Source organism: Tauraco erythrolophus, chromosome 14 (genome assembly GCF_009769465.1).
Source record: "Tauraco erythrolophus isolate bTauEry1 chromosome 14, bTauEry1.pri, whole genome shotgun sequence".
Classification (NCBI taxonomy): Eukaryota; Metazoa; Chordata; class Aves; order Musophagiformes; family Musophagidae; genus Tauraco; species Tauraco erythrolophus.
Genome location: NC_141478.1, coordinates 19381080 through 19395657, shown reverse-complemented (window position 1 = coordinate 19395657; position 14578 = coordinate 19381080). Strand labels below are relative to the sequence as shown.

The following is a 14578-nucleotide window of genomic DNA, read 5'->3' as shown; positions in this document are numbered from 1 at the left end:
GCTACTTTGAAAACTAATTAGTATCCAAATTTAAATTCATACATACACACATATATGTATACATTTTAAAATTAAATGCTTTCTAGCCCTCACCCATATTGTTCTTCATTATTGCAGTAGCATGCCAAGGAAAAAAAAAAAAAAAAGTTACTCAATCTTTATGTTAGAGCGAGACACACAAATATTCATTTTCAGACAGCAGCCAGAAAAAGCACAGCAAAGCCAACAGTGTAACATGATTTTTAAACTCTTAAGGAAAGCAATCTTCTTGAGTCAGTCAGCAATCAATCTCAGGTTAAAACATTCAGGCTGGAAATAGGAGGGAAAAGAGGGGAAAAACAGCAAGAAGGCTTCTTGCTTTCTTTATATAACCTAGTAGTTAATTTACTTACTTGTAGTCCCCACTATTTCATTCCTAATTCCCCAATACGAAGCAAACAACACATTACTAACCGTCCCTGTGAGCAAAAGGAAACCAAATGCTCAGTGGACAAAAACGTTACCAAATGAAAAACTTACAAACCAAAGGTTAGAAAGGAGTTTTAAAAAGGGTCATGGCTATCTTGAGAAAATGCACCTGTACTTTCATGCGGACAAGCAGACGCTCATGTTCACACAGAATCCGAAATGCTGTACCTATTAATTACTTTCAAAAATCAGTATCTACCTGTCTGGTATTGATAAGGATCTCCAGCCCCCGCCCCCACGCCTGATAGTACCAGGTTGCTTTAAAGTTCAAATGTCTGCCTGCAATATTGGGGATCGGGGAACAGCCACAGCTAGCTTCCAGAAGGATCACCTTATTTTGCCAGGCTGCCTGTGGGTATTGTGATTAGATTCAAATGGGTAGTAAAATCCGTCAAAGACATTTCATAACTACATTTACAAGATCCAAAATTACACAATACATTCCAAAGGGGGGGGGGGAACTCCAACCACTAGAAGATTGTTTTGACATACCAGTTAAGATTGCTGAATGATAAGTGTATTCATCATGTCACATACAGTTTAAAACACCCCTTTATAATCAATAAAATGAATCATTAAGGACAAGAAATCTTATGCTGCTCCCATAACAAGGACAGCATAAAGCAATGAGTTGTATCAGATATTATTCCATTTCACTCTACAATAAAAACTGTTTCCTCCAATAATCTCAAAATAAAAACTGGAAAAGCTTTAACTAGTTTTCAGATCTAAAATTCTGATTAAGTTGCATTTTCTAAGGTCCATGGATTATTTTAATTAATGGCCTTTAACCACTTTTTACCTAGGTAATGAATGTTTGTTAAAACAGAAAGCGAAGCATGGACAGGTTACTAAATGAAGTGAGTGGCACTGATCAAACAAGAAACAGCTCAAAGCTTAATTTCATCCCAAATATCAGGTCTGAAACTTTCACTTTATGAACCTCAGACACAGATGTGACAAAAAAATTAACTAGTCTAACTCTGTCGGCCTTAGCACCTTGCAACAATCAGAAAAAAAAGAGTAAGAATAATAAATCGGTCTTGTTTAGCTCCTGCACATCTTGAAGGGCTTGGGAAAGGCAGGTGAAAATTATCACCTTGCTTACATTTAAACCAGCTGTAATGAGATTTGCACTAATCTGTGGATAAATCAAGAGCCTGCCATGCACATGAGTCTTTCTCCTACCGACTTGAGTGTGCCTTATATAACCTGCTTCCACAACGCCTCAGACTATCCTGTTGCCTCACCATATGGGGTACACTTTGAAGAGTCATTTCAAAACACTGATTTTTAGTTAGATCATGAAATACTTTGGAACAGTCGGTAGTAAAATTTGTCCTTCAAAATCATCATGAAGATTAGAACTAGTTTCTAAACAAAAAATAAAAGTATTAAATGTCTGACTGCTACCTTCCTCAGAAGTGGTCTCTTTCCTCAGCTAACACTCAAGTTTTCTGATGGATTGTGATTTTGCCGAGTATAAACAAATTTTTGAAAAGAAAATCTAGGAAATATTAATCACCATCATTTTAAGTTTATTGACTTTTAAAAGATATCAAGCATTTGAAAACAAAAACTTTTTTTTGTAATTAAAAGGAAAATTAGGTCTAGCGTATGAGACTGAAGTTGAGACCTTTACTCCACCTCAATAAACACGCAACTTCTAATAGAATCACTTCCAGAGCACTATGCTCTATCACATGGGCAAAGATAACTACTGCCCCCTTGGCTTGCTCATATACCAGTAGCCAATTCAAATGGAAAAAAAAAAAACAAACAACAAACCACCACACACAACGTTTTAAAGAAAACAAGACTGAGTCTAAAAAAAAATCCAAATCTAACAAGCTTTATTTAAAAAGACAGGCAGGGAATGAATTTAAGGAAATATAACAACATATAAAGTCTGTAGAGTTACTAACAAGCATTTTTGCATTGCAGTGACCAGAGAAACAGATGAAAGACTACTCAATTTTTGAAAATAAATTTAAGTGACCAAAGAAAAAAAGGCAAATTTTTTAACATATTTTGTCATTTAAAGTTCAGGATAAATCCGGTAATTTCCAGGCCACATTAATTTTCCAGATGTAGGGTGACAAATAACCCTCGCCCATACAGACCACTAGTTCCACACACTGTCCATGAGCTTACCCTGAGGCTACACGTTGCTGACTGACCAGAATTTTTCACAGGAAGAAGGTCCTATCTACCCCTCTCCAGTTTCAGTGAGTTGTCTCCTCTTCCTGGATTCTAGTAAGAATGGACCTCTAGTAATGAAAAGGAAAAAGCAAAAGTAGAGACAAATACTCCTCGAGATGGAGAAGAAACACTAACAAGGAGCTAAGACGAAAAGGAAAGCAGAGACAGTGCAGTCTGTATCTGAGCTTTTACAGTGTATTTTTTTTTTTTGGCACTGACTGCAACAGTTAAACACCAAAAAACACAGTGTGGCAGAATGCTGTTATCTACCCCCAATGAAAAGAGAACAGTGTAACTGATATAACGAAGAAAACAAAAACAAAAATTTGTCTGGGGGTGGGGGCAAACAAGAACACATCAAAAGCAGCCTGTCCCACTACAGCATGTTCTTGAAAGTCCTCCTACTCAGCCCAAAATATTTGCTCTCACATATAAATAAAGCATTCAGTGATCTTCGAGGTATTCTGAACTAACTGAATTCACTAAGTATTTACTAAACTACTTCAAACACAGAAAAAAAGGTCACTAATTCAGTGCATGGATTGCCACCATAATCATCATTCAGTAGGCCTCAAACAATTTCCTCGTACTCCGTAATTTTTATGGTCCCAGCGTCATTTCAGATGCCACAATGTATGTTTCTGACACACAGTGAAATTAAAGCTCCCATTCAACAGAAGTTAGAATGAAAGGAACAGATGCCAGGCAAATATATTTAACTTTTTCAGGAAATACCAGACTACAGCCAGAACTGCTCTTCGATATCTAACAAAATTATGTTATTTAAGAAAAAAAAAAAAAGTATTCAACTGACAGTGAACGCAACAGTTTTAATCATACTTCAGAAGTACAATTCCCCTTTAAAAAACCCAAGCAAACCACTGAATGTCTGTTTTGGCAGACACAATCCTATCTGCCTGCAGCTTTCTCCTAAAGAACGAACTTCAAATTCTACATTGAACAATCACCGAGTCCAGTGAGAACTAATGCATCCTCAATCATGCAGAAAAAAAAAGTGGAAAAAACTCTTCAAACTTGCACAGGCATGCTTGGAAGACTGCAATCACACTTAGGTGAGCCATGGCTCCTTGTGGTTTCATGAGTCTAGGAAAAGTTGTTGAGAAATACCACATCTGAGCTGTTCCACAGTACTTTTCATAATTACATGATTTGCACAACAGTGCTGAAGGTGTGGCACATCATACAAATTCAACTGATTCAGTCTGTGACACTTTGCCTCTTGCCAACACCTCCAGCTACTCTCCTTCCAAGTTCAGTAGAAGTTTCAGAAATTAAAGTGCATGGAAAGACTGCACTGTAACTGGAATTAGCAGAAATCTGCATGCAGTATTTCACGTGACAGCACTGACAAAAAGCCATTTGCAGCTTCTGTACGATTTCTACTTCATATATTCATCTCCTCTCCTCTTAAATGCCCAGTTACAACAACCACCACCATCACCTGCCTCTGGATCTGCAAAAAGGCATTCTGTGCTCTCTTTTGGTAGTCTTAAAGTTCCTCAAAGCAAATATGTGCTGCTTTCTGCATCGCTTACTGTACACAGCACGCTTGACCACATTCAATACTCGGGGGAAAGCACGCTATTTTCTAAACAGCAGTGCTTAAACTCTCAGACTTCCAAACTACACAATAGTAACATAACAGATGTTCTAGAGACACTTAAAAACCAACATACACCATGACTCTTTAATTTGGAGCAAAAACATTCACACTTGTATCAACACACTTGTTGTCAATGCTTCCTCTTACTGCTTTTCAAAGAGTCTTCCTACATCACAAGACCTCCTTAACAACTCTGTCAGGTAGCTTTCAGGTGAATTGATTTTGGCCAAAGGAGCAACTCAGGCCACTCCTCTAATCAATTCCCTAACTTCAACAAAGCTAGCTTCCAAATATCAGCACCAAATGCAACAGCCCTCCATTACACAACGACACAATACTCCATATCAAATAACAATATTCAAAAGTGCCTCCGTGTTACCTTGTGAAGTTACTGCTGTCGTAAGGAGAGTCTTTGTGGAGAGGTGAGGAAAAGGTACTTAAACAATACGCATCACACAGTCAGTTTGACAATTCCAGCGCCTCAACTCACGGCACCGCAAGACAGCAATAAAAATAGCCACTGGCAGTCTGAACCAAGAACGCGCTCTCCAACCTATTCTGCAACGTTTTGCCATCGCTGGCAGGGCACGTGGCTGCCAGAAAGCTTCCTGCATCAGTATCTTCACTTACTCTCCTTTTCTGGAAAGGTCAGCAGCAACTCAGAACAGGACTGACGACAAGTCCCGAGTCATTTTAAGACAACATGCTTGATGAGAGATGCCTTATTATTACAGACTGCAGAAAACTATCTTTTATATATTCTTCTCCGACTGAGACAACACCAACAACAAAAAGAACTAAGCCCACAGAACCTTAGAAAACAGCATCAAAAGCAATAGAAAATGCACTAGATTTTGACAAGATATTAATTTATAGATGGTATTTTCTCTGTTTAATTTTACATTACCATGCTGCAGCAAAACCAGCTGTATTTAAAAAAACAAATGGTATTTATTGTGAATTGATAGAAACCAGTATTACATGTCTGTAAAAAATCAATCTCATTAAAACGAGCACCAACAAGAAAGAGAGTACTCTACACACCATTAAGGAGTTAACAATAATCACATATTACTGGCTGGAACTGAAAAGGGAGGCACTACATTTTACTGTGACAGTAGGAACGCAAAATTCATTTTTAAAAAGAACAATTTTAATTTGCTTTAAATTAACAAGAGCCTGCTGTTTGTTCATCAGAATAATTTAAACTCAATGTACCTACCTTTTTCTCTGTCTACTTGTTAAAAATTCAATAGTTACCTATGCAAGTACTGCGCAACGACTTATCTTAATTTTCTTAAAGAGCACAGCAAATAGAGACACTCCCCTAAACATGGCATCGTCATCAATCTATTCGGTTCCCCAAAGTGTCCGGAACCTTCTTCCTGCCTCCCAGCTGTAATAAATCAGTTGATTGCCCAGCAACTGGCTCTCCCTGTAAGTGCTGGTTTGGTAGAGGCACCTCTGAACAACAAAGATTTTTTTCTAATCGCTGAACTTCTTTGTTAGGAAGCAGCATGCCTAACAGGATCCTGTAGCTGTAAACTGGCTAATTTTTGAAGTTGGAAAATTGTAACAATACCTGAGCATACATTTTTAGTTTTGGCAATTTTATCTTTTTAAGGTTTCCTGAAGGGTGGTTCCTTACTGCCATATGCTTCTGGTTGAGGACTTTGCTCATCTTTGATACTCTGAAGGTAACAGCCCTACACAGTTAGACTTCTTGCTACTAATTTTTTTTCAGTAAAGAAACATTAGAGACAACAAGTTTTCCTGTGCTCCTCCTTTCCTTCTAATCATTCTCCACATTATTCCACTGTAAAGTGTACTCCCCCTAAAATCAAAATCATTACAGAGTAAAATAACCGGTTTTGCCAAGGGAAGGAGCAGCACTACCACACCTTGGCTCCAGGAAACTGCAGTCAGGGAAGAACTCAAGTTTAAATTGCAGCCTTCCCACACAAAAGCACAGATACCGCGAGACAAAGGACAACCAGCCTTCCATTAGAAAAAAAGGAACGTCTTAAAACATATCTAGCATTTCAGCGCTCCCTGATCGGTCATTCCCGAAGGAGGCTTTCTCTCCAGTGCCCACGGCACAAGAAGTTAAGCTGCTGCACGAAGCGGGGCCTACTTCCTACGCTAAACCTGCGCGGCTGCATTTGCCTTCATACCGAGCGTAACCAAACACGTTACAGTTCTACTGAACAAAAACATGTACCAAAAAATGACAACACTCATCGGAGGTTACCTGCGTAGAAACGTGATATGACCCGTTAGAAAGCCAAGTTTAAAACACCTTGGGCACAGCACCTTTAAGGGGAAAGCCCCTGAACAAACAGGATCACGCGAGGGACGCTACCGAAGACAGGACGCATTTCAAAGACGGTAATTTGCATTATTAAAACAGCGAGCAAAGCACTAAAAAAAGGTGACCTCTACGCTCCTACCGACCCACACAGCGGAGCAGGTGAGCGTGCTTCCAGAGCCCCCACAGACCACCTGCACTGAGCTACTCCTGGATGGCAGGGGGGGCCCAAGCGTCGCCTTCTGCCTCAGCAGTCCAATTAAAACGACACTCTCTAAAGTATTTTCAAAAACATCTTTCTGAAAAAAAAAAAAAAGTAATCTCAGACTGATTTAAAGAACACACTGACCCTGCAGCAGCCACCGGCTCCTCTCCGCCCCGGCCCCCGCGGCCAGGCTTCCCGGGGCAGGACCAAGCGCGCAGCTCCTCCGGCAGACAAAAGGAGCGCGGCGCTCTCGCGTTCCGCCGCGCCCGCGGGGCTGGGGGCGATCGCCCAGAGCGGACAAAGTCGGCGGCCCGGGCCGGCCGGCCGCGCAGACAAGACCCTCCACCCCCGCCGAAACATGTGGCGGCCGCCTCGCGGCTCCCCCGCGGGGAGCAGGAGCGGAAGGGCCAGCGCCGCGGCGCTCCCCTCCCGCCCTCAGAGCGGGGTCCCGCGAGGCGGCCCCCGGCGGAGCGGGGAGCCGGGGCGGCCTCCTTCCCTCCGCCGTGCCTGCCCCCGGCCGCGGGGCGCGCTCCCGCCGAGGGGCGGCGAGGCCCGCGCCGGCCGCGGGGAACAAAGGAGCGGCCGGTGGCGGCGACAGGCGCCCGTTTCAGAGGGCGGCGGGACGGCCGGGCCACCTCAGGCCGGGAGGGCCGGCGCCGCTTAGGCCGCGCCGGGCGCACTCACCGCTGCAGCACCAGGAGGAGGGCGAGCCCTGCGGGAACTTGGCCGAGTCGGGCGCGATGCAGACGCTGGAGCCGAGGTGCGGGCACTCCATGGCGGGCGAGGCGACGGGGCACGGCGGGCGGCTCCTCACGGCGCTACAGCGACGGCTCCGCGCGCACAACAGCCATCTTAAGGCCGGTCTCGCGATCCGCGCGCCGGGCTTTGCGGGCAGCCGCCCTCCCGTCCGCGACCAGCGGTTCCGTCACCCCGCCTCCCGCCGGGCTTTCCGAGGAGCCGGCCTCCCCTCCGCCGCTCCGCTCCGCCCGCCGGGCTTTCCGCGCCGCCGCTTCCCGTCCGGGCGAGGCGGCGCGGGGCGACTCTGCCGCCCGCCTGGCGGCGGCCGTTGGCTGCGCTCGCGCGCGGGGACCCGCGAGCCGCGCCTCGCCTCCCGCCGGCGCGGGCGAGAGAGAGGCCCCGCTCGTGCCAGGCCCGCGTGCAGCCGCCAGGGCCTCCGCGGGGGCGCGCGGGCAGGGAACGGCCGCGGGCTCCGCCGCGAGGCCCCGCCGGGCCGTATGGGCCGGCGCGGTGGCGGGGATCGGTCCTTCCCATCTCCGCCCCCTCAGTGCTTCACAGCTTCCCGCTGCAGGTTGCCGCACCGGCGCGCGGTGCCAGGCCCAGGCTCTGGCCCTCGTCACTCGGGGCACGACCCCGCCGACGCCAGTGCAGGCTGGAGCGGACCCGCCTGCGCCACGGCCCGCCGCACCGCACGGCCCGTGCGCTCGGCTCACACACACTGCAGCTTCGTGCGCGCGAGCGGAGGCGGCACGGAGCGTGCGTGCGCCAAGGCAGATGCCGCGTTGGAGCGATCTGTTCTGAGATGCAGAGCCTGCGGCGCATGCTCACGGCCCCAGCTCTGTCCTGAAGTGCGCCGTGGTTCGACCTCTCCCTAGAGACCACAGCAAGTCGTCGTCTCGTGTCTCCTATGGTCACTGGCAAACGTCTTTGCCCCATGCTTGCTTTACAGAGTTTCCTGGCCTCAAATTGAGCTGGTTACTGAATTTCCCACCCTATGACTGTCACCTTTAAGTTAAGTGGTAACAAAAGTACAGATGTTGTATTACAGCTTTTCCAGACAACACACAATAACAATTCCATGGCTCCACAATTTTGCATGCCTACACCAGATCCATACAAATCTTCTATTGAAAATACTCGGTTCCTTTTCAAATGCAGCAAATCAAGTCCACCACCGTTAATACCTGGAAAAGTGCGGATGTTTTTAATCTAAGGAACAGCGACAACTCCTGCATATTAGGAGTTTTAGACCTTTTTCTCTTGCCATAACTACTGTGAGAAACACAATTTTGCCACTGGTTTTGCCTGTTGTGTGACCTGCATATAGACACAAAAACCATCTATCTTGATATATTTCACATGGCACAGCACTATTTCATATAAAACTATTTTAGAAATTGACAGTTCTGTTTGGATTTTCAGTTTACATACTTTAAACATTGATATCAAAGATGCCTTAGTGGTCACAAATCTCCTTGGTAGAACACCGTTCTCTACTCCTTTTCTTTTTTTCACCGTTTACACAAGAGGGGAAATTCAGAGCATGAAAGATACAGTTTTCCACAGCATCAGAAACTACTTGGACTACTCGCAATGGAGTTAGTCTGTATTTCTAGCTGTGTAGTTAGAAGCAGAATTAGTTCATAAATACCAAACTGTGAACTAAAAGGCAGATGTTATCTTGACACAAAACCATGGAGCTTCCTTACGTATCCCCCATCCTTCAAAACTGTCACATTTGATCAATCAGGCATGTAACATTCCCAACATACATTTTACAGGTTCTACGTATAGTTTTCTAACAAGTATTGTATAAATAGAGCAAAAACTAATTAGGAAGACAATTTAAAAAATTGTTTCACACAACACAACTTTGATAAACATCTAAGAATTACTTGTACAAGTTTAAGGAGCAAAAGGTGGTGGCGTTAGCATGTTTATATATTAGCCAAGGGGTCCTTTCATTTCTTCTCTGCCCTCCTCCCTCTGCCACACTGTACAATGAAGGCATACATTAAATTAAAGCAGCAGTTTGACTGTAGTTGCTTTCTGTTTTTTCTAACCAATGCCTACATCTAATTCTCTTGTCAAGCCCCACTCATCCTTACACACAAGCAATCAGAAAGAAACCTCAGTTTTCAGAGCTTTTCAAACCTTTTCTTTTCAGAGCTGCCCTTCTCATTTTTCCCCTCCGTACCAGCATCACCTGACATTCTCTCAGTACTATTTTGCAACCAGAGTTTAACCAAAACAGTCAGTTCTTATCTCACTGCGTGGGTTACGTTAGCAGTGTATTTAGTCTTTCAGAAGTAAAGAACTGGTTAACAAGGATTAGATATGGTAAAATAAACATGTTTACATACTTTTAATTATCTTCTTTAATTTTAGCACTCCCACTCATGACTTTACAGTTGATATAATATACCTGGAGAGGGGAATCAATTCCTTTTCTAAGTAAACAAAACCAGGGTCTGTCTCAAAAGAACAGTATGGCCTTGCACAGCCACGGGAGTTGAACCCCTGCCAGCGTGAACGTCTACATCTCAGGCAATGCATTGAAATCAGTAGAGCTACCATACTATATATTATAAGAGTTTTTATAAGCATAGCCATATTGGAAGAGTATCTTCTGGCAAGGTACTAACAGATCCAAGGATGAGGTAAGAGTCAATAGGAGAGGGCCATCTTGTTTCCCCAAGCCCCTCGTGAACTTGAGAGAGTAACAGTCTGAATGGGGCAGCCGATAGGAATGAATGTTGCTGTTTCAGGAGGGAAGGGAGAGGGACAGAGGGCTAGTAGTACCGTCAAGAGAAGATGAAGAGGAAAAGGTATGATCCATTGCAGCAAAATTAAACAGCAGACTATGGAAGAAATGTCTAGAGATACAAGGCCTATGTACTACTTTCTCTTAGAGTTCCTCTTTTAGTCCAGAAGGCTGCAAACTTGCAAACTTCTCAAAGAAAAAATAAACATGACTTGTCTAATTTAAGAGCCTTTGACCATCCTCTATTACATTTATTTTAAGATGCAACTATTCAACTCGAAATAGAAAAATGTCCTTTCTCCCCTGCTGTGGAGTTATTAAGATCCCCATAAAAAAAGAACAAAAGGCGCTTGGAATTGCAGGGAGGTTGGGAGGGACTGCATAACTCTGCTAAGCACAGCACTTTCTAGAATGACACGCACCAGTTGAAACTTCTCTGGGCAGCATTTACCTGGGAAAAACTACTAAACAGAAAAGTTTCGGTTTACCAAAACAGGTGCTTCATCTTCCATCCCTCATGTTTCATGTTTAGGAGGCAAAACCATCCTCACACTCTTTGACACTTAGTTCCTTTGTGAGACAATACTGGAGTTTTATTCCTTCTCTCATTCGTGGGTGGACATCCGTTCAGTGAAGGTCTCTAAACAGTGTGATTTTGCCCAAATATTTGCATATTTCTTCATTTTAGTTGCCATGCCCACAGCAAATGTGGTAGCCTTTAGATTTTTTGTCTCTAGTTGCCAAGATAAATACTTGAGTAAAGATGATTCAATCTATTAGGGAGTCGTGATGCAACGCAGTTATCACATACGTGAGGATGCACGAGGACAGTTTAGAAGAGCACTAAGTAGATTTGTAATGAAGCCTCTTTGCCTACTGAAAAATGCTCAATAATGCAACTCTGAGCACTCGGATCTCCAAAGTGCTACTATAACAAGGGAAGTTTTAAGTGGTTTGCAGTGAGGCATAAATGTTGAATGCAGAGGAAAACTGGAGTAGAAGCTCTGGGAATAATTTTTCCTTTTCAGTTTGCTTTTTCTGTAAGATTTCTTGAGTACAAATCACTTGATTTGAAACTGGAGTCCCAACTCTTGCTCCCATCCTTCCTCAGAACAGAGCAATTTAGATAATAGCTAAGATAAATCCTAAAGGTATGCTCATAATGGGCGCAATCAGTGCAGAACAGGAGCCTGTGAATTAGCATTATAAATTAGGAATTTCTATGTAATATAGCACATCATCGTCTCTGCTACAACAGAGATATTCTACACCACATCCTCTTGTGGGATAGATGCAGTCATCCATCTATGCTATAGGCTCCATCTGGGAGCATCTGAGCTTAGAATTTGGCCCTGAACTGGCATCTTTCATATATACTAACAATTTACAGTGGGGAAGTTTGCCTAGAGGGTTCTTTAGTTCTGCTGTATTTCTCAGAAATAAAATCTGTGGTCTTAAATATTTGAAAATATTAACTTGCCTCCTTTGTCTATGTATTATGATATGGTCTAATGATGCAGTACCAGAATTTTCCATGTGATCTTGGCTTCCTTCAAAATCAGTAGATGAACATCACCCAATGGATCAAGTGAAGGAGATTGTTGCCTTAGATGACTTCCTCATTTGCTGTAGAAATTGGAGAGCGTGAAGAACGGAGGATGCTGAAGGAGTGGAATGAATGCTATCCTGAAGAACTTAATTCAGTCTTTGCCAGACAATTCTTGCATGCCACGTGGCAAGTTATTTAAACCAATTTTTTTTACTAAGTAGACCTGTTTGCTTAAGTTAGAATTCTAACCTCCTTCTCAACTACAGCTGAGGAAAAGAGCCCAGCTCTGTTCAGAGCACACATGTTGGTGTCTTTCTATCTCTATGCCTAAACATCCGTCCTCAATTTCTAGATTAAATGCATAAAGATAGAAAGAATATTGTCTCCCATGGCATGGTTCTTTTCTAAGTGGTAAACTCAGAATGTGTGGAAAGAGATTGGCAGATGCCCTGAACACTCAACTGAAAAAGGACAAGCCTTTTGCTCTGAATACATAAAGCAGTAAACACTCTAAAAACACTACATGCCAATCTAGACCTAAACTTGATAAATTGAGCTTTCACCTCTTATTTCCCAGAGGTGTAAAAGTGAAACATTCAGATATGATGGCGAACAGCAATCGAGACTACACAGAAAATTAATTCTTTACTCAGTGCAGATGCAACACTGAAGCAGACAACTGGCATGGAAAATATCAAGAGAAAACATCAGAATATAGGTAAGTTCTAATACAGGGTCTCAGCTCAATAAAACTTTTAGTAGAGGCAGGCCTAGCAGCTCTGTGAGCTACGTGCCATCTCTGCAGTGGACGGAAGCTTAGCAGCATGCACCTTTGCATGAAAGCACGCTACAGCACGTTAAATACCACAAGCACATTTCCGGCAGCATGTTGTCACATCAACAAATCTATTTCCATTTCCTGCACGTCCTCAGAAAATAAAGGCCACACACTTTTTCAGCGTTTGATCACAACATCACAAGCAATTCCCTTTACAAGGTTCAAGACTCTTCTCTAAAAGGCAAGATGCCCAAGAAGGAAAAAAGTTTAAAACTCGGCAAATGCTCAGAGCAAGCATCTGTGACACTATGTAGAACATGAGATTAAAGCGTGTAAATAGGCATGACTCCCTTCAAAGCATGTCCACGACACTTCTGTACCCGCACCTTGAGGGGGCGGTGTGACACCAAGTATTGTGCAAAGGTGCCAGTAGTGCCAGAGGGCAGAAGTGCTCTTCATTCCCCCTGCTTACACTGTCACTGTAAGAAACTACCTGAACTTCTATAGGATTAATGGTTCTCTCCAGTGCAAAGGAGGGATCCCTCATTTCTTAACGAGTTGCTTCTTGTGGGGAACAACATTGACTATAGCAGTGCAACCAGATTAGACTGATACAGATTCTATCTGAACAGAAGATTGCTTTTTTTTTTAAAAAAATCTAATTCAGGTAAGTATCTGAGGTCTACAGAACAGCTGTGTTCCCTTAAAACACACAGAAAAGAAGGAAACTGGCCAAAGAAATAACATGCTATCGATAGGATCCATGTGGGCTGGATTGTGTGCAAACATGCACACACGTTGCTTTTTTTTTTCCTTGAATATTTCCCTCTGTGTGTGCGTGTACATATATACATATGTTTCTCTAGAAGGAAGTTCCTTCACACAATCAGATCTATGGGTTGGATTCCCCAGGTGGTATACACTGGAGTTGTTCCATTAACTTGAAGTTCAGACTAGCTGAGAAGCTGCCTTTGTGTTTCCTTCAAATGAAATCAACAGGTTGTTTCACTCCTCTTTAAGCCCATGAGTCAGAGTGAGCCAAAGGCACAATTTGTATGTGCTACTGTCAGGAAAAACACCACCTTTTCCATGGTTTATGATTGCCCAAAGAGGTGGAGCATTTCTGGGCCTTCACAACAACTTGGTCTTCCATGAAGTCTGTTTTAACAGATTTGATTTTGAATTTTTAAAGTCTTATTCCAAACACTTAAAAATGGTATGGGAAGGTCCTAGGATGAACTGGGTGAACTACTATGACTTTTTTCACCTCTAACATGTTATTTCCATGTAGAATATTACTACAGGAAAAGTATCCTGTTTCTGTGAACTGTAACTCTATGCAAATTATATCACTTTTCCCTCTACATTAAACATGACTGTTGATAGCCAAAAATACTCTACAAGCTATTTTTGCGTCTTTGTTTGCTGTAAGCTACGAAGGCATCCCACCTCTGCTGCAGGAACTTGCTTCTAGTTTTGTACAAAGATTGTTGCAGCCCACTATTCCCTGTACTGTACTGGGCACACACTAGATCTTGGTTCTACTTTATCGACAACAAAGAACTTGAATACTAACACAAAAGGTGCCAATGTCTCAGAGCATTTTGATTCTTAAGCGTTTTGACTCCAAAGAAAAGTATCCCTGGGAAAAACTTGCCATTGTACACAAAGACAGTACATACACTTCACTGATAACTGAGTTGAATGAGACTTGTGTTAGCCCACAAATGGCAGTACTTTGTCCTGTTTGGAGACGAGCTCATTACCAGAGAAACAGGAATTTTGTTGCCATGTCACAATCGTATCCTGGGCTGCATCAAAAGCAGCGTGGCCAGCAGGTCGAGGGAGATGATTCTGCCCCTCTACTCTGCTCTTGTGAGACCCCACCTGGAATACTGCATTCAGCTCCGGAGTCCCCAGCACAAGAGGGACATGGAACTGC

General features: G+C 43.4%; 1 protein-coding gene across 2 annotated transcripts in view; it reads right to left on the bottom strand.

The window, feature by feature from the left end:
* Window positions 1-7589, bottom strand: part of USP3 (ubiquitin specific peptidase 3) — a 41951-nt gene extending 34362 nt beyond the window's left edge. For both annotated transcript variants that reach the window (XM_086620612.1, XM_086620613.1), the window contains exon 1: window positions 7492-7589. In XM_086620612.1, coding sequence (XP_086476738.1) covers window positions 7492-7582 — 91 coding nt within the window. In that variant the 5' untranslated portion in view covers window positions 7583-7589. The remainder of the gene's footprint in view (window positions 1-7491) is intronic.
* Between the last annotated feature and the right edge of the window lie 6989 nt (window positions 7590-14578).